At 40.1% G+C, this 20,226-nt stretch overlaps 1 protein-coding gene and 1 pseudogene across 3 annotated transcripts in view; one reads left to right on the top strand and one right to left on the bottom strand.

Annotated features, from left to right (window-relative positions):
* The window catches only part of DCAF6 (DDB1 and CUL4 associated factor 6), a 124,141-nt gene that overhangs the window by 50,475 nt on the left and 53,440 nt on the right, over positions 1-20,226 (top strand). For all 3 annotated transcript variants that reach the window (XM_062192699.1, XM_062192700.1, XM_062192701.1), the window contains exons 6-10: positions 1,057-1,192; positions 3,425-3,639; positions 6,163-6,256; positions 8,039-8,158; positions 8,986-9,246. In XM_062192699.1, coding sequence (XP_062048683.1) covers positions 1,057-1,192; positions 3,425-3,639; positions 6,163-6,256; positions 8,039-8,158; positions 8,986-9,246 — 826 coding nt within the window. The remainder of the gene's footprint in view (positions 1-1,056; positions 1,193-3,424; positions 3,640-6,162; positions 6,257-8,038; positions 8,159-8,985; positions 9,247-20,226) is intronic.
* Positions 2,536-3,145, bottom strand: LOC133761104 (large ribosomal subunit protein uL6-like; annotated as a pseudogene).

Genomic DNA, 20,226 nt, shown 5'->3' on the forward strand with positions numbered 1-20,226 from the left:
GCCCTCTGCACCCGCATGGGAGACCAGGAAGAGACACCTGGCTCCTGGCTTCGGATCCATGTAGCTCTGGCCGTTGCGGCCATCTGTGGAGTAAACCAATGGAAGGAAGACCTTTCTCTCTATCTCTTCCTCTCACTGTCTGTAACTCTACCTCACAAATAAATAAATAAAATCTTTAAAAAAAATAAATAAAATGAGGTTCAAATTGTGGTAATACAGGTAATGAGCTTCTTGAATTATTATCAGCATTTGTAACTGCCACTGATCTGGCATAATTATTGAGTTTTTTTTTTTTTTATTTTTGACAGGCAGAGTGGACAGTGAGAGAGAGACAGAGAGAAAGGTCTTCCTTTTGCCGTTGGTTCACCCTCCAATGGCTGCCGCGGTAGCGCGCTGCGGCCGGCGCACTGCGCTGTTCCGATGGCAGGAGCCAGGTGCTTATCCTGGTCTCCCATGGGGTGCAGAGCCCAAACACTTGGGCCATCCTCCACTGCACTCCCTGGCCACAGCAGAGAGCTGGCCTGGAAGAGGGGCAACCGGGACAGGATCGGTGCCCCGACCGGGACTAGAACCTGGTGTGCCGGCGCCGCAAGGCGGAGGATTAGCCTGTTGAGCCACGGCGCCGGCCAATTATTGAGTATTTTAATCATATTTAGGAATAACTTTTTATTTTCCTCTTCAGAATGAATTTTGTATTGCTCAAAAATGACTTTTTAAATTATAATTGTTTAATATTTCCACTTTTTTTTTTTTTTTGCTTGGCTTGGATCATAATGTCAGTGGGCAATAATTTAAAGTGTTTTCTCTAGCACAATAAATTGTTAAGGCAAAATATCCACTCAATATAATTGTTTTGGTTTCACACAGCACAATTGTTAGAAACACTAATAGAAAAATAAGTTAAAAAGAAATCACGTTACTGTTTTTCTCTTTTTTTTTTTGCTGTCTTAGTATTACTAAGAAAGGTTATTTTCTTCCAGATGAAGTATTGATATATGTCATCATCTGAATTGAGTAGTGCATTTATGTAACTGGCACTGTTACTATCTTTTGTAGGACATTTTGATTAACTGTCGCCGTGCTGCCACCTCTGTAGCTATTTGTCCACCAATACCATATTATCTTGCTGTAGGTTGTTCTGATAGCTCAGTACGAATATATGATCGTCGAATGCTGGGCACAAGAGCTACAGGTAAGCAGGTAATATTAGAGAAAATAACATTCTAATCTAAAGACTAAATCTTCAACATTTTCAGTTTTAAATATTTTTGTTGTAAAATTTACAAATAGCACTTCACAAAATTAGGATGATAGTTTTGCAGTTCAGTTTACCATTTTAAAAACTTGGTGTATTAGTTTCACAGGACTGCCATGACAGGTTATCACAGAAAGATATCTTAGTACAACCAAAATTTGTTCTTGCACAGTTCTGACAGCTTGTTGTCTGGAATCAAGATACCTTAGGGTTGGTTCTAAAGGTTCTGAGGAAGAATCAAATTCATGCCTGTCTCCTGGCTTCTGGTGGTTGCTGCTGATTCTTGGCTTTCCTTGGTTTTTCAATGTATCACTGCAGTCTCTGCCTCCATCTTTATGTACCATCCTCCCAGTCCTTCTGCCATATTTCCCAGTAAGGTCACATCCAGAAGTTCTGTGTAGATGGGAATTCTGGAGGGTGAACTCTGCCATTTTTAAATTAAGAATGATCAATATCATGCAGAGGAAAGTTAGAACAGTGACTTGAGTATGTATTAATGTATTTTGTGTGTGTGTGTGTGTGTGTGATCTATCTATTCCTGTTTAGCTTAGTACTGTTAATAATGCTTCAGTATTGAATTTGAAGCTAATGGAATTCAGGTCTCTTTTTCCCACATCCACTATGGGATCAAAGCCACTTCTAAAATAGCCAGTCAAAAACCGAGCTTCGTTAGCATTTTCTCAATAAGGACATTCAGGATTACTTATACACTCACATGCACATAACATGAATATCAAATGTGTGTACATATATTCTCATATTTTATATTGTTAGAAATAAAAGTGGCCTTGGTTGGAACCAACAGTGTCAGTAAACATGGGTATAGATGTTGAAAAAGGAATATCAAATAAGATCTTTGCTTGTTGAACTGTGAGTAGAAACAGTAATACTATAAATTGAAATTATAGAGTTAATTATTGTTACTCAGCAAATAGGTCACAGTTCACATTTTGAGTAGGACAAGAATTCATTGTGCAGGATTGTGGGATTCCTAGAATTCAGCTTTTCTTGAGTAGCCTCCCACCCACACCAAGGTACAAAGTATCAGTTGAGTCTTCCCTATCCTGCTATACTGTATTGAAGACTACCAAAATTAATTAAAATTGGAATAGTATTCTATCTAGTATGCTAATAAATGTAAGGTTTCCTATTGTAAAAGTTAAATTATCTTGGGAGAAGTTTTGAAAATGAGAGTTTGACTATAATCATAGATCACTTTTTTCTCAAATCATTAAATCTTTCATTGCATTATTAAAATGCCACAAGACACAATCTGGGTTCTTGTTTCTGCAGCCAGACAACTTTTAGGTCTTATTCATCAGCCTGCTGAACTGTTCCTTTTTCAGAGACATAGATACCATCCAAAAATGTTCTGATATCTTTATTTTTAACTATTGTTGCCTGCTGAATCAAAGCAGCTGAATTTGAAACAAATTCAGTGTCATTTTCTTCAACCACTAATTCATAGTTCTGGGCTTGAAACATTGAACAGGCAACACCTGGCCTCATCCGAACCCTTCAGATGTACTTTTCACCCAAGAAATTTCAAATTTTAACAAGAGACCCATTCTCTTGAATAGCCATGCTGATGGGGAAGTGAGCATACACAGACCTCATCTTGTAACGGAAGCCCAGTGTGACCCCCTTGATCATATTCTGTATATGACTACAGATCGTGTGAACAGTTGCCAATTCCTTTCTATTTCCCCAGCATTTGACAACCCGCAGCCGCCTCTTTTTCCTTCCCAGGAGACTGAGTCCTACGTCGATGTGATTGAAGTCCCTCCGCAGGGTTCCTCTGGGCCCCTTCACAATGACTGTGCGCCCGTTCAGACTGATATCGACATTTTCTGGGTTGTCGACAGTCTGATTGCTGAGAATGGTCTTCATTCTTGCAGTTGATGTGGCAAAGAGAGCATAGATCACTTTAATGTATTAAATTCTTATTTCAACAAAAACATTTGTGTAGTCTGTAATTCAAGACAATTGTCAATTTGTTTTTGTAGCTATATTATTTTTATACAGTTATTTTTTGTTTTGTTATAAAATCTTATGAGAACTTGGCTTTTTAGTGCCACATTAAACTGCATATTTTATAATTCATATTTATAAAACTTAAGAATTTTTTAAACATTATTAGTTTTAAGTATTTTCCCTTTCTTTATGTAGGGAATTATGCAGGGCGAGGAACTACTGGAATGGTTGCCCGTTTTATTCCTTCCCATCTTAATAATAAATCCTGCAGAGTGACATCTCTGTGTTACAGTGAAGATGGCCAAGAGATTCTCGTTAGTTACTCTTCAGATTACATATACCTTTTTGACCCAAAAGATGACACAGCGCGAGAACTTAAGACTCCTTCTGCAGAAGAGAGAAGAGAAGAGGTGGGTTTATTCAAAACTATGTTCTTTATTCAGAATAGGAAACATTAATTCAATTGCTCTTCATCCTTTTAAAGGCCAGTGAAATACCAGTCTTTGAGGCATTTATGCTTTGTGAAACATGGACATAAGCATATGTTAAAGAACAGTGACTAATAAATAACTAGGGATAGGGCTCTAGAAATACAGTATTATGAACTATTATTGAAATATTATTTAGTAGCAAGATATTTTTCTATGAGTGCAAAGCAGTGATAGGAAAGATCAGCAGTTCTAACACTAGCAGAAAAGGCAACTATTATAATAGAAAATAGAAACTTTATTTTGTTCATTTTCATTTTATTTGAGAGAACCATTTTCCATCAAGTTGCTCACTCCATGTATGCCTTACCTCGTTCATTTTTTAAATGCTTCTCATGTTTCTTTATATTGTGTTCCTTTTTTCTTTTTATTATCTTTCCTCTCTTCTCCTTTTCCTCCAGCATTCTTGTCATTTTCCTCTCTCACCCCTCCCAATACCAGACTTCTTTATTGAATTCATTGTCATTTCTTCCTACTTGGAATAGCTAGACCCTAAAAATACTCTCAAACCTGACTACTCTTTGCAACTCTGACTACTCTACTACCCTCACTTGTCGCAGATTATTACAATAGCTTTCTATCCAATTTTCTGCTTTCCCCCGCTACTGTCCTTTAGCTCTGCAGCAGCCAAAGCCATCCTTTGAAACATAAGTTAAGCCTTGCCATTCTTTACTTAGCATCAACACTCTAAGTGATTTCCCATCTCATAACAAAGCAAAGCTGAAGTCCTTCACAGTGCTTACATTGGAGTCAGTGTTGGAGTAGTGGTTTAATCTGCTGCTTTCGGACACCCTTGTTCCATATTAGAGTGCCTGGTTTGAGTCCTGGCTGCTGTGCTTTTGATCAGCCTTCCTGTTAACGCACCTGGGAAGGCAGCAGACAAGGGCTCAGCTACTTCAGTCCTTGCCATCTGTGAGATCTCAGTTGACTTGTAGGCTCCTGGCTTTGACTTGGCCCAGCCCTAACTGTTGGTGGGCACTAGGGGAGTGGACCAGTAGGGAGAAGATAGTGTGTGCTCTCTTTCTTGCTTTCTCTTTCTGTCTTTCCCTTTGTCACTGCCTTACGAATGAATGACTGGAATTTCTTTTAAAAGCCATATATTGTCTGGTCCTCATGACTGCTCCTGCTGCTCTCTCCTTTACTCTGCTGTAGCCATATCTGCTTTATAACTCAGGCACACCAAGTTTGTTTCTACCTTAGGGCTTTTGCACTTTCTCTGCCTGAAATGCTCTTCTATAGATACCTGGATTTCTTCTCTTATGTATTTCACATCTTTGTTCATATCACCTTCTTTTTTTTTTTTTTTCTTTTATATTAAAGATTTATTTACTGGTTCACTGTGCAAATGGCCAGAAGTGGGTGGGTCTGAAGCCAGGAGCCAGAAGCTTCTTCCAGGTCTCCCAAGTGGGCATCATCCAGTGCTCTCCCAGCCGCATTATAGGGAGCTGGATCAGAAATGGAGCAGCTGGAACTCAAACTGTTGCCCGTGTGGGATGCTGGCATTGCAGGTGGCAGCCTTAGCTGATGTGCCACAGCACTGGTCCCTCATATCACCTTCGTGGTGATGATTGGCCTCACCACTGTATTTACAATTTCAAACTTTAACTCTCTGGTGCCTCCTACTCCTTTATCTACTTTGTTTTTCTCCATATAACACTTAGTGTTCTCTATGTTGATTTTACTTTTTTATTTTATACAAAGGGATACTTCAAAAAGTTCTTTGAAAAGTTAAAGAAAATTTTATTTTGGTGCAAAAAAATGTTTGAAATCCATGTATAGTTTTCTCACAATAACTCACACTGTTAGGTATGTGGTTAAGCCAGACTGCATTTGTCATCACAGTAGAAAACCAAGTCTTGAGGTAGTGAAATAACTTCCTGTTGCCAGCTGGAAGTGATACAGAAGATATTTGCATTCCGATTTTTTAGACTGAAGATAATAAGTATCAGCTGTTAGCCACTGTGGATATTTATCATCATTGTGAATTTTGCTAAAGACTTAGCCTTTCTCACTGCCTTTCATATTTTGATCTAGTATCTCCTTTGCATATTACATAAAGAAAGTAGGGAAAGGGAAATAATTACTGAAGTATGCTTTTGAAAGAAGATTATTTATTTGAAATACTGAGTGATAGAGGGGGAGCAACAGAGAAAGATAGATTTATCCACTGGTTCATTGTCCTAATGGCTGCAGCAGCCAGGTCTGGGCAAGACTGGAGCCAGGAGCCTGAAATTCCTTCCAGGTCTCCCAGATAAGTGGCAGGAATTCACGTTCTTGGGCCGTTTTCTGTTGCCTTTTCAGTCACAACAGCACGAAGCTGGATTAGAAATGTAGCAGCCAGGACTTGAAGCAGACATTCTGATATGTGATGCTGGTTTTAACAGTGTCAGCATTGAGAGCAAATACTTTCCTTTCTAACTTACATGGAATCTACCTATCTTTTAGTTACGACAGCCGCCAGTTAAGCGTTTGAGACTTCGTGGTGATTGGTCAGATACTGGACCCAGAGCAAGGCCTGAGAGTGAACGAGAACGAGATGGTAACTATGTTTTGGTCAGCTTGTTTTGGTATAAGATAATGAAAAATTATGATTTTAAAGATTTATTTATTTGAAAGGCAGAGTTACAGAGAGGCAGAGACAGAGACAGGGAGGGCTTCCATAGCTGATTCACTTCCCGGATGGCCACAACAGCCAGACCTGTGCCAGTCTGAGGCCAGAAGCTTCTTCTAGGTCTCCCATGTGGGTGCAGGGGCCCAAGGACTTGGACCATCTTCTCTGCTTTCCCAGGCCACAGCAGAGAGCTGGATGGGAAATGAAGCAGTCGGGACTTGAACTAATGCCCACATGGGATGCTTGCTGGCACTGCAAGTGGCCGCTTTACCTGCTGCACCACAGTGCCGTCCCCAAACATTCTTATAACAGCACATGAACGTTTTTTTCCTTTAAGGTGCATTTGACAAGTTTATTATTATTATTTTTATTTATTTATTTGACAGGTAGAGTTATAGACAGTGAGAGAGAGAGAGACAGAGAGAAAGGGCTTCCTTCCATTGGTTCACCCCCCAAATGGCTGCTATGGCCAGCGCACTGTGCTGATCTGAAGCCAGGAGCCAGATGCTTCTTCCTGGTCTCCCATGTGGGTGCAGGGCCCAAACTCTTGGGCCATCCTCCACTGCCTTCCCAGGCCACAGCAGAGAGCTGGACTGGAAGAGGAGCAACCGGGACTAGAACTGGTGCCCATGTGGGATGCCGGCGCCACAGGCAGAGGATTAACCACATGAGCCACAGCACCAGCCCCGCATTTGACAAGATTAAAAAACTGCCTTGGGTTCTTTAAGATGGCAGATTTTAGAATAGAATTAGTTAATTATTTTCGAGTAGAATTAATCTGTGTATTTTGTAACTGAACCTGTAGCCAAAAATGTTATTCCAATGATATCTGAGACCTCTTTTTGTCAAAAAGCATATTCTCGATTAGGTTATCCTTGATGTTATTTTCTAATACATGCTTAAAATATTAAGCTATATTATATAGAGGCAATAAAGTATAAGGTAAGTTCTGTTTCCACAGAAGTGAAAAAGAAAAGATTTCCATTTTGAATTATAATAAAATAGAATTGCCACATTTTAAATTTGACAGCATTCTTTTGATTTGAAGTGCTCTTAAGGAAAAACTTCCTTTATTTGAAGAAGGAAAAGGAGTGAGAGAAAAGCCAAAGTATTTTCTGGTATTATTACTCTCAAAAACTAGAAATTGATTACAGAAGCAAGTGATGTTGAGAAACAACTCAATAAAACAGGAGTTCATGCAAACATCTGAGCCTGTTTTATATTTGATAATGTGTTTTGTGTTTAGAATATTTGATGTTTGATAATGATGATTTAATGAGAAGGAACACCTCTTTTTAATTTATTCAACTTAGTATTCATGAACCATTCCTAGATGGACATAGAACTTAGAGCAACATTCTCACCAGACTGATCATGTGTATGGTGACCAGATGCCTCAGTAGACTGCCTCTGTTCTGGGCATCTTGGGTAGGTGTGCGGTGGTGTGTAAGGTTCCTAAGAATAGGCAAGGATGAAGACAGGTGAGCCCTGTTCTTAAGGAATTTGACAAATAGATTATTAGTCATATCAGCACTTACTATAAAATGTGATATGGTGCTAATGGGTTTATATATATTCATATAGTTTGTTTAAGCAATTTTATTTTCTTTATTGCTTACATTTTGGAGCCTTTTAACTCTAGATTTTCGTTAGTGATAGATAGATCCTGACTAACAACAACTCACTCATAAAACATGTGTTATATAATAGGAGAACAAAGTCCCAACGTGTCTTTGATGCAGAGAATGTCTGATATGTTATCAAGATGGTTTGAAGAAGCAAGTGAAGTTGCACAGAGTAATAGAGGACGAGGAAGATCTCGACCCAGAGGTAATTTTCCTTCTAATTAAAGTCATCAGAAACCTGGCAAAAATTGTTTGTTGAAGCCAGCTTCGTTTGTATCACCTAAATTAAACCACGTTGATGACACTATGTTTCTATTGTGCTGTGCAGAAATAGAAGTAGAAGACAAACAGGTATTGAATAATTTGTCTCATCTGATTCTGCTAGACGTAGCCCTACTTACTGTTTGCTTATCTCCAGAAGAAAGAAAAGGACAAAGAAAGAGTCTGAGATTCCCATTTTCTTTTATTTGTGCAGTGTGGGAATGTGAAAATAGAAATAGGCAACATTTTTTTGAAGCTTTATTTATTTTTTTGAAAGGAAAAGTTACAGAGAGACAGAGAGAGATCTTCCGTCCACTGGTTCAGTCCCCAAATGTCCTGGAGGTGGGCCAGTCTGAAGCCAGGATTGCTCCGATTCTCCCATGCGTGTGCAGGGGCCCAAGGACTTGTTCTGCTGCTTTCCAAGGCGCATTAGCAGGGAGCTGGATTAGGAGTGGAGCAGGCGGGACTGGACCCAGTGCCCATACAGGATTTTGGCACCTTACTCGCGATGCCCCAGGGCTGGATCCTTAGAATCCTATAAACAAGTTTTGTATAATTGGAGAGGTTGATTGTTCTAGCAAGGGTGTGTCTACATAGATTTTTGCCCCTCTTGGTTAGACTGTCTAGTCAGATGGAGCAGGCCACTAGTGGGTGTTACTGATAGCCTGTAATTATTTCTGTATGATGTGAGTGAATTCTGAACACATCTCCTTAGAAATGTTTGAAAGGCATTTAAAGTTCAAATTTGCATTGACATATGTTTTTTTGAAGGTGGAACAAGTCAGTCAGATGTTTCAGCTGTTCCTACCGTCCCATCAAGTCCTGATTTGGAAGTGGGTGAAACTGCAATGGATGTAGATGCTCCTTCTGATCAGTTGCTTCAGCCATCTACATCTTCTACGGTATCAGCTCCAGCTCACTTAACCTCATCCTCCACAGGAAGCCCTCATTCTGCTTCTTTGTTATCATCTCCAGACAGTGAACAGAGGCAGTCTGCTGAGGCTTCTGGGCACCATACACATCATCAGTCTGGTGAGAATGTTTCTCTGTAAGAACACTCTTGTCATCTGATGATTTCTGGTCATGAAAGCTCTCTTACAGGGTATTTTGAAAGCTCCTAAATCACATCAAGTTTTTGCTGGAAAATGATGTATAATATGTGAACATGTAGCTGTTTTAAATGCAGACTTCAAGTGTGCCTAACTTGCATGACTTTTACCAAATAGCAAGAATGTAAAGTAATTCTTTTGAAAATACAGATAGTGTCTTGATAGTTTAATATACTTAAAGATCATTTTACAGACTGTTACAGAACACTGATCTTTTCTAAATTTACTTGGTTGTGTTCCTGATAGTGAAAATATAGCTCATTATTTAACTGTATACATAATTTTAATAACCAATAACCAATAAGACATTTCTTCATTTTTTTAGGTTCTTCTAAAGAAGTGTTTTGCTTGATATAGAATCAAAAAGAAATACAGCTGGCAGGCCTAAGCTTAAAGCATATCAAAAATTCTCAACAGCTTAGTTGCCAATCTGTCACTTTTCCTCTGGAAGCTAATACCAGATCACCCCATTTTTAGTTTCTTTGAGAATAGAAGCCAGAGTCAAATACCAATTATTAACACTACGTTCTGTTTATCCGTAGTAATAAAGATAACACTGAGCTACAAAATGAGGTTTTCCACACTCTAATCAACATAGCACTTCAAGCCTCAAGAAGTAGAGGCTACATTGTTTGTTTTTCAAGGCATGCAATATTGGTAAAAGGAAGAATTTTTAAAGTAGTGGCATTTTTGGAGATATTCTTAGAGATTTTGGTCTTTTGTAAGTTACCAAGAAAACTATTTAGCCCTTCTGCAAGGGCCACTGATTCTTTTCATTCCATTTGCTTCTTAAACACACGTGTGAGTGACATATTTGATGCTTCCTTTTTAATTACTTTATAGATTTTAATGCACTTAATGCTTTTTCAAATTGATACATTCAGTGTTTAATACAAGTATTAAATAAGTCATTTGAAACATTGAAATAGAACAAAAGCATTTTAATAATGATGGTGAATCGTGGTTTAAACATTATTTAAAATCTTTGCCCATAAGTTTATCAGAGAAAAAAATATTTTTAAATGGGAAATTATTGAAAATTTGGTTAATTAACCTATGGATGATTGGAATGTTTTCATGTTATCAAGATAGGATTGGTACTAAGGAAAATGATTTGGTATAGATGTAATATTTTAAATGTTATGTCTATAATTGCCTTTTTATTATCACGGAGTCCCACATTTTAACAGTAAGGGGCTTAATTTGTTTTGTTGTGTTCTTTTTCTCCAGTCTCTTGTACTTGCATCTTAAGTGCAGATGGATTCGTGTATATTGGGAATTAGCTATTGGAGGAATATAATAAGTGGGTGTAACCTAGAGCTATAGTATTTAGTGTTGACCTGCAGGGAGGGAAAATAAAGTATGCTCCTGCGCATTCTTGCCTTGCTGTGGGTGCTCCTCTGCATAACTGTTTATGCTGTCTTCTTGCCTTGCCTCTGTCCTTTTTATTGCTGTGGAGGAAAGCGGCAGTGGGGATGTGAAAAGCTTCCCTGAGAGAACCCCACCTATGATGGAACCTAATTGTCTGCCTTTTCTTAGTTTACAGCTGAGTCATTTTGTGACAGTCAAGAGAAACATGACCACAGATTTGAACTGGATGTTCAGCACTGTGATTCAGAGTGGTTTTTCAGTACTGTTGCTCTCTAGTTATGCAGAATGTCTCTTTACTCTCTCGTGGCTCTAGAACTTTTAATACTCCCCTTTCTCTTGCCCCACCCCAATGTTCTTACCTCATTCACAGTGAAAAGCAAAGCATTCATTTTCCTACTGTGGACTCCCAACAGTTTCCTAGCGGCTTTACTCCTCTTGTCTGAGGTAGAAACAGAAACACATTTTGAAAGAACTGTGTCTGTTCCTATCAGAAAGTACCTAGTTCAATTCCCATCCCTTTCCAGTGGCTCAAGGGCTTTGCTGTTTCTCCAGCATCATTATCATTGCCTTTTCTGCCATTCCTTTAGTCCTTATCTCCTTTTGCAGGAAATCATCTCAATTATGCCACATGCCCTTCTAATTACTGCCTTATTTCTCTGTTCTTTCTATGTAATCATCCTCAAAAGCAGTTGCTCACATGTACTCTGTTTTCCTGGCATCTTCAGTTTATTTATTGACCAACCCCATTCTGCCTTTGAAACCTGCTTTCTGTTGAAACTTGCCACAGTCACTGTTGACCTCCATCTTGCTACATTTAGAGGCTATTTTTCTGTTATTCTCTTATTAGATCTTTTTGACCCAATTGCACTTCACATTTTCTGTCTCTCTGTTCTTGAAACATTTTTCTTTCTATACTGCCTGGTTTCCAGCAACCATTGTTTGTGTTTCTTGTTCTAATTTTGAGTATTATTATTGAACACGTTAGTCTTGGCTCTCTTATATCTACAAATCCTCGTCCTTGAGTAGTTGTATCAGTTCCTCTATAGCCTTAATATCTCTTCTTAAATTCATGACTCTTAAATATATATTGACAACCTGATCTGTACCCGGAAGCCCAGGCTACTCCACCTAGCTACTATTTTGACACTTCCTTTCTGCCTTTCTTGAGACAACTCATTAATGTGTCCAAGTTAATTTAGCCCTTCCTGTCCCCTAATCTGTTCTATCTTGGTCCTTTTATGACTTATAAGTCATAGTATTCATTCGTTTGCTTATTTTAATAACCGAAGAGTTACTCTTGATCTTTCACCTCTTATACCAAATTAGTCTTCAAGTCCTTGCTGGTTTGTATCTCACCATCATTCCTTGTTTCTTCCTTGATTTGCAGCTACACTTGTTCCCTGTAATTTATTCTCCAAGCAGCAGGCAAAATGATTATTTTAAAAATTTAAATCAGATTATGTAACTTTGCTGTGAGAAGCCCTTCAGAGGCTTCTAGTTAAATTTAGACATGCAGCTGCACAGGGAGAAGCTCGTGCATACCTGGTGCTGGCCTTCTCCTGCCTCTCTGGCCTTGTCTCCCTGCCCTCACCTATCCCTGTTGAGCGGTACAGCCCAGATGTGCCGCTTTCCTTTAGTTCTTTTAATATGCCATATCATCTTTTGCCTCTTGCTTTTTTCCCTCCTCTCCTCTCTCCCTTCCTCTTTTTATGAGCTTTTGTTCTTACTGTTCTCTGTACCTTCCCCGGTGTGTCACATGGCCAACTCCTTTTTCCAGGAATTTTGGTTCAAATGCCACTCAGGAAAGGCCTTTTATAACTCCCCTAGGTAGAGTAATCTTACCTTTCTACACTGAAGTCTTTTTTATATAACCATGTTTCTTTCATGTGAAGCACTTACAAAAGTTTCTAGTTTGTCTTCTATATTTATTTATTTAAATTTGAGAGAGCCGGCGCCGTGGCTTAACAGGCTAATCCTCCGCCTTGCGGTGCCGGCACACGGGGTTCTACTCCCGGTCGGGGCGCCGGATTCTATCCCGGTTGCCCCTCTTCCAGGGCAGCTCTCTGCTATTGCTTGGGAGTGCAGTGGAGGATGGCCCAAGTGCTTGGGCCCTGCACCCGCATGGGAGACCAGGAGAAGCACCTGGCTCCTGGCTTCGGATCAGCGCGGTGCGCCGGCCGCGGCGGCCATTGGAGGGTGAACCAACAGCAAAAAGGAAGACCTTTCTCTCTGTCTCTCTCTCTCACTATCCACTCTGCCTGCCAAAAAATAAATAAAAATTAAAAAAATAAATAAATAAATTTGAGAAACAAAGAGAAAGCTGGGTCATCCTCCAAATGCCTGCAGCACCAGGGCCGAGCCAAGACAGTTGGGACCCAGGAACACCATTCAGGTTAGCCATAAGGGTCACAGGGCCCCAAGAACTTAAGCCGTCACCTGTTGGCTCCCAGGAGTTTGCACTAGCAGAACTATAATAAACTGGAATAAAAAATAGAGCCCAAACTCAAACCAAGGCACTCCTCTGATAAGGGATGTGGGCATCTCAAGTTATGATTTATTACTAGAATATGGTCTCATGAAGACAGAGCCATTAGACATCTTATTGTCTCTGGTCTCAGAGTAAGCCATTTTTCCCCTACAAAGTAGTCACAAAGATTTTTTAAAATAAGGGTTTTGTGAGACATTTGTGAGACACCCTTAAGGTGGTGTAAGCTAGGTAGGATATATTTAGTTTCTTTTTTCAAAAAATTTTTTGAGGTTAACGTTGTGGCATAGTGAGGTAAGCCATCTCCTGTAACACTTACTGCCCATATTGGTGCCAGATCGTCTTGGCTGCTCCACTTCCAATACGGCTCCCTGCTAATGCACCTGGGAAAGCAGCAGCAGATGGCCCAAGTCTTTGGGCCCCTGCACCCACGTGTGAGACCCTGATGAAGCTCCTGGCTTCAGCCTGGACCAGCCCTGTCTTGTGGCCATTTTGGGGAGTGAACCAGTGGATGGAAGATCCCCACATCTCTCTCTCTCTCTCTCTCTCTCTCTCTCTTTCTCTCCCCCCCCCACTCCCTGTCTGCCTCCTTTTCTCTCTCTGTAACTATTTTATGTAAATAAATAAATTTTTGAAGATTTCTATTTGAAAGGTAGAGTTACAGAGAGAAGGTGAGACAGAGAGGAAAAGAGTTACCTTCCACTGGCTCGTTCATTCCCGAATGGCTGCAACAGCCAGGGCTTGGCTGGGCCCTAGCCGGTGCTTGGAACTTTAACAGGGTCTCCTTTGTTGGTTCAGGAGCCCAAGGATTTGGGCCATCTTCTGTTGCTTTCCTAGGTACGTTAGCAGGGAGCTGGATCAGAAGTGGAGCAGCCAAGACAAAGTGGCAGTCATACAGAATGGCAGCATTGTAGGCAGTGGCTCAACCTGCTGGCCCACAACACCAGTCCCAGTTCTATACCCACTTTATTAACTGGATATTTCTAAAAGGTTCAACTCCCCAAATTTGATGATGTTAAGAGAGATGCTGTGATTAGATATCAGTCATTTATTATTTTGGATCCACTCTTTGCCTTAGGCTGTATACTTCACTTAAGACTGAGTAGATATTGGGGCCGTTGCCATGGCTCACTTGGTTAATCCTCCGCCTCTGGCGCTGGCATCCCATATGGGCGCCGGGTTCTAGTCCTGGTTGCTCCTCTTGCAGTCCAGCTCTCTGCTGTGGCCCGGGAGGGCAGTGGAGGATGGCCCAGGTGCTTGGGCTCCTGCACCCGCATGGGAGACTGGGAGGAAGAAATAAAATGAAGCCACAAGTGATATGATTATACAACATGCTCTGAAGAGTAGCATATCTTGAGGGGGCTACAGAATTGGCTTTGAGTTCTGTACAAAGATAAATAAACTGAAGTAGAATTTTAAATCAGTTGGTAGATCATTTTGTTTCTTCGCCATTTGTAGTCTTGAATTTTAATTCAAATGTCATACATCTGATGCCATATTCTATATGTATAGCCCAGAATTTAAACGTTTTGATTCTTACATATATTCTTTCCATGGCCATACAAAAGACTATGCTTTTAAAAATGTGGTGATAGGAATGGAAATTGTGGCACAGTAAGTTAAACTGCCACTTGGGATGTCTATATCCCATTTTGGAGTGCAGTTTACTCTCTACTGTGTTTCCAGTTCATCTTCCTGCTAATACATCGTGGTAGGCAGATGATGGCTCAGATGGATGTGGCCCTGCCACCTATGTGGGAGACCTCGATGTAGTTCCAGTCTACTGATTTTGGCCTGACCTCGCCCTGGCTGCTGGAAGCATTTGGGGAGTGAACCAGTGAAAGAGACCATTCTCCTTCTCCCTCTCCCTCCTGCCCTTCTGTTAGTTCAAGTAGGTGAAAGTAAACCAACTTTTTTTTAAATGTGGCTTTAAAATTGTTAAGTTTATAAATCAGAAAGATATTACTGAAAACTGAAACTATTTAGTTTAAAATGAAATCTTAAAATATTTCAAAGTAACTGTACATTATTTCTTTTTTTTCTGAGCAGTACCTATCAGACATCACTTTTAGCTATTTCTTAAACTCAGCCAGGTAATGTTTTCATTTAATACATTATTTGCAAATTTTTCACAAATTAAGAAACTGCTTTGAGTATTTAATGAAGCCATCATTTCAGTGTGTTACAGTTAAAATCTTTCCCTTTGTTTTCATTTTAACCTGTTTTAAGAATGTGATTGTGGCCGGCGCCATGGCTCAACAGGCTAATCCTCCGCCTAGCAAGGCCGGCACACCCGGTTCTAGTTCCGGTCGGGGTGCTGGATTCTGTCCCGGTTGCCCCTCTTCCAGGCCAGCTCTCTGCTATGGCCCGGGAAGGCAGTGGAGGATGGCCCAAGTGCTTGGGCCCTGCACCAACATGGGAGACCAGGATAAGCACCTGGCTCCTGCCTTCGGATCAGCATGGTGCGCTGGCCATTGGTGGGTGAACCAAAGGCAAAGGAAGACCTTTCTCTCTGTCTCTCTCTCTCTCTCTCTCTCACTGTCCACTCTGCCTGTCAAAAATAAAAATAAAAAGAATGTGATTGCAGAAGGGGATAATTTTGGATTGAATGGAGGATACCAGTACGTTTGAAATTCAGTTTTGGGGGCTCATCTTGAGAAGTGAGTTACTCAAAGTATCCTTGTGTTTCTAATTAAATAGACCCCTCAGATTATGAGAGTGTAGTTTTAAAAAGATATATTTGTATGTAAATTCCTGCTTATTTACAAATGATTGCTCGAATTTGCAAATTTATGTATCCCTATCCAGAGTCATTATAACTAAATTTAATTCTGTAGAAAAGTTGTAGGGGAATAAGGAGTCTGTTATATGCAGCATATTAAAACAAGTCTTTCAAAGCCTAAATACCTGTAGTTTCCTTCAAGTAGGATCAGGAGCAAGTCATGCTAGGCAAAGGCTATGCACTGTTTAGAAACAAGCAGGGATAAACTAGGTTGAGTGCCACTTTGGGAAAGCTAAAGTACAGTTAGTGAAGGAGTGGTCAATTTAAGAGAAGAAATGCACAAAGAACTCCAGGACAAGAAGGAAGAATGAGATTGGTGGCAGGCAGATAAAGTATTACCAAAGTAGATACAACAATAATCCAGTGTCCAGGACAGAAGAACAAACGTATTGTAGCATCAGGATGTGAAGTTAGAGCCAATTAGACCTTTGTGGAGTCAACAGTAGCTATTTTTATTGTTCTTCTATCACAGAGGAATTAGACTGTTACAAAGAATAGCCTGGGTGCTTTCAGAAGAAGTTAAGAGTAGGGTTGGCAGTTTCAGGAGATGGAAGGACAAGTCTTCTGTAGGATTTCCTGATACTGTGTTGAGTGTGTTGCTTTCAAAATTCAACCCAAGGTATTCATTGTATTTATTCTTCTATTTGGCCTATGTTAACAAAACCTCTAATTGTCCAGATTTACACTGTTCTCACATTTGTAAATGATATGTTTGTATATGCATTTTTAAATAATGCATTGTGTCTGTGTGTCTTAACTGCTTTAAAACTGCAAGCTGGTAGCAGAACAGTTTGTTTAATATGATATGTCTGGTTAGAGATGTTAATTCCATACTTGCCTTTCCTAATCAACTATGTGGTAAGTTCTCTTCCGGCTTTTTTTTTACATCAACCAGAGGTGTAAAAGCCATCATACAACTAATCTTTAAAATAGACAAATTCGGCCGGCGCCGTGGCTCAACAGGCTAATCCTCCGCCTTGCGGCGCCGGCACACCGGGTTCTAGTCCCGGTCGGGGCACCGATCCTGTCCCGGTTGCCCCTCTTCCAGGCCAGCTCTCTGCTGTGGCCAGGGAGTGCAGTGGAGGATAGCCCAAGTGTTTGGGCTCTGCACCCCATGGGAGACCAGGAGAAGCACCTGGCTCCTGCCATCGGAACAGCGCGGTGCGCCGGCCGCAGCGCGCTACCGCGGCGGCCATTGGAGGGTGAACCAACGGCAAAGGAAGACCTTTCTCTCTGTCTCTCTCTCTCTCACTATCCACTCTGCCTGTCAAAAAAAAAAAAAAAAAAAGACAAATTCTTCTTTCAAAAGTACTAGAAACATTGAATAGATGGTTTATAAAATTACTATAACTAAATCTTGTTTTTCCAAGTTACAGAACATCATTGCATGCATCTAGAATCTGTTACTTATTTACTGTATCACTAAGTGGTTCTAGAATAGAGACAGTATCCACATAAAACAGTTCTAAATGCAGTTGGAAGAGGCAGTTGGAAGCTATAATAAACTTGGTGAAATTTCTGTAATATTTCCTGTTTTTAAGTAAATTTAGACCTATGTGAACTCTGTCTCTCTATGGTAGATTTCTTTTGAAGTATAAAACAACAGACCTTATGACTGTATAATAATGCTTTGTTTTCTGTTGCTGTAAGCATTACTATTGTGCTGACTATAGATAAGGGAACTAGACATACATTTATGAAGGCACTAAGCTACTGAGCATCACCATTTGTTTGTCAGGAAATACTATTCAACTTGATACTGGAGATTTTTCCTGGAAGTAATCATGTTGAGATATTATGAAGATACTTGAATTGTATATTAAATCTTAGCTACCAGTTTGCTAATTCAATAAAATTCCTTGTAAATACTGGTCATGGTGAACAAGAGGTTACAGTCTCTGGCATGATTGACTCCAGAAACAGTAAACTTAATTTTGTGCTTTCACAAAAAAGTTTATGAAAGGCTGAGAATTATTTGGTAGTTTTCTAATTCACTGCTAATGTTACTTAGAGAAATTCTACATATTTCTACGAGAAGTCTACAACTATTGACATCTGCCAATATTCTTTGCCTGTTCTTCATTTATAGTTGATGAAGATTTTATGCATCTATGCAAAATCAGTTCCTCCTCTTAACCACAGGCATTCATCTGCTTTGGTCTGCTCAAGAACATCTTTCCTGTCAAGCATCATGCCCTCACCTCCCCCTGCTGCACCCCATAGTTAAACATTGTTCATGAGACTGTAAGGGTGTGGATCTCCTCCGCAGCCGAAGCGCTCCAACCTCTCCTGAGTTTTCTCTCCCAGCAGTCATCCCGTTTCTTTGGAGCGCTGACAGCAAGACTTGTGCAGGGTGTATATGCTTATTGTCTCTATTTCATTACTTCTCCTTTGTTTTAAACCTGTTGCAGTCAGTTTTTGATCCTTCTTATTTCACAAACCAGCTCCTGTCAAGATCCTTAGTGACTTCCAGAGGTGCGTAATCCCATGGTTAGATCTCAGTTATCTTTCTTGATGTACCAGCAGTATTTGAGAGAACTGCTTATTCCAACCTTCTTTACCCACTTTCTTTACTTAGCCTGAAGAATTTTAGTCATTTTAGTTCTCCAGGCCCATCTCTGTGGCTTGTTTTTTCTTATTCTTTCTGTTTTTTTTTTTCTTCCCCTTAAATATTGAATTCAACTGGTAGGCCTCTTTTCTGTCATCACTTAATTTTTAGGAGGCTTGAGGTGACACGCAAATTTATTTCTCTGAATTCTAGACTCTTCTGTTCATTCTCTACTTAATTTCTCCACGTGGATGCTGATTTAGTCTTTTCTTTCACCCAGTATTACTTGTTTCCCATTGCAACAAATGGCAACCCCTGTTTTTCCTGTGTTACTATGCCAAAAACTAGGGGATCACTCTACATGCAGACTATCAGTGAATTTTTCTGCCTCTGTCTTTAAAATGTGTTTGACATCCCAATACATGTTTCACATGAGCATTTGCACTTGATCTCTCACTTAGGACAATTTGCCTTTAGATACTCATGTGGTTTACACCCATGTCCTTGAAGTCTTTATTCAGATGGCGCCTATGAGAGAAGCTGTCCCTAGTGACCATGTGTAAAAAACATCTCCTTTCCTACCATCTCTCTACTACTTTGCCAGTTTAATTCATAGCAGTTATCCCCACAGGACACACTGAAGCGATATCTTTGCAGAATTTCATCTTAATTTTATAGAATTTCATCTATAATTTTTAGAAAAATCTATGATTTTTTGTTTTAAAGATTTATTTGAAAGAATGACAGAGAGTCTTCCATCCACTAGTTCATTCTCCAAATGGCGGCAACAGCCAAGTGTAGGCCAGGCCAAACCAGAAGCCAGGAATTCCATCCTGTTCTCTCATATGGGTGGGAGGGGCCCAATACTTGGGCCATCTTTTTTGCTGCCTTCCCAGGCACATTAGCAGGAAGCTGGATCAGAAGTGGGATAGCCAAGATTGGAACCCACACTCTCATATAGGATGCCAATATTGCAAATGGGAACTTAACCTGTTGTACCATACTGCTGGCCTCTATGCTCACTTCTTCAGATAAAGGTTAATAAAATACTGATGATCAAAAAAAAAGGCCGGCGCCACAGCTCAATAGGCTATTCCTCCACCTGTGGCGCCGGCACACCGGGTTCTTAGTCCCGGTCGGGGCGCCGGATTCTGTCCCGATTGCTCCTCTTCCAGTCCAGCTCTCTGTTATGCCCCAGGAGGGCAGTGGAGGATGGACCAAGTCCTTGGGCCCTGTACCCACATAGGAGACCAGGAAAAGCACCTGGCTCCTGGCTTTGGATCAGCGCTGTGCGCCGGCCGCAGCAGCCATTGGAGAATGAACCAACGGTAAAGGAAGACGTTTTTCTCTGTCTCTCTCTTACTGTCCACTCTGCCTGTCAAAAAAAAAAAAAAAAAAAGAAAGAAAATACTGATAATCTATATATTTTTCACTTAATGAAAAGGTAAATGGCAGTTCTAACATAAAAAGGGACATTTATCTGAAGAATATTTAACTTTCAACTTTTAAAGAGTTCTCTAAGATACTTCCAAACTTTTCATTACAATTGAATTTTAACTATTACTTGGTTTGAATTAGTGAAGTAGCTTATACTTTTCTGTATAGATTAGTTGATTTGACTGATGTTTTATCATTTTGTTTTAGAAAGAGGTCACATTAGTGAGGGAAGAAATGTTGATTTTAAAATCTTTTTTTTGCTTATGAAGTACTTTATTTT

The sequence above is a fragment of the Lepus europaeus genome, chromosome 5 (genome assembly GCF_033115175.1).
Source record: "Lepus europaeus isolate LE1 chromosome 5, mLepTim1.pri, whole genome shotgun sequence".
In the NCBI taxonomy this organism is placed as follows: domain Eukaryota; kingdom Metazoa; phylum Chordata; class Mammalia; order Lagomorpha; family Leporidae; genus Lepus; species Lepus europaeus.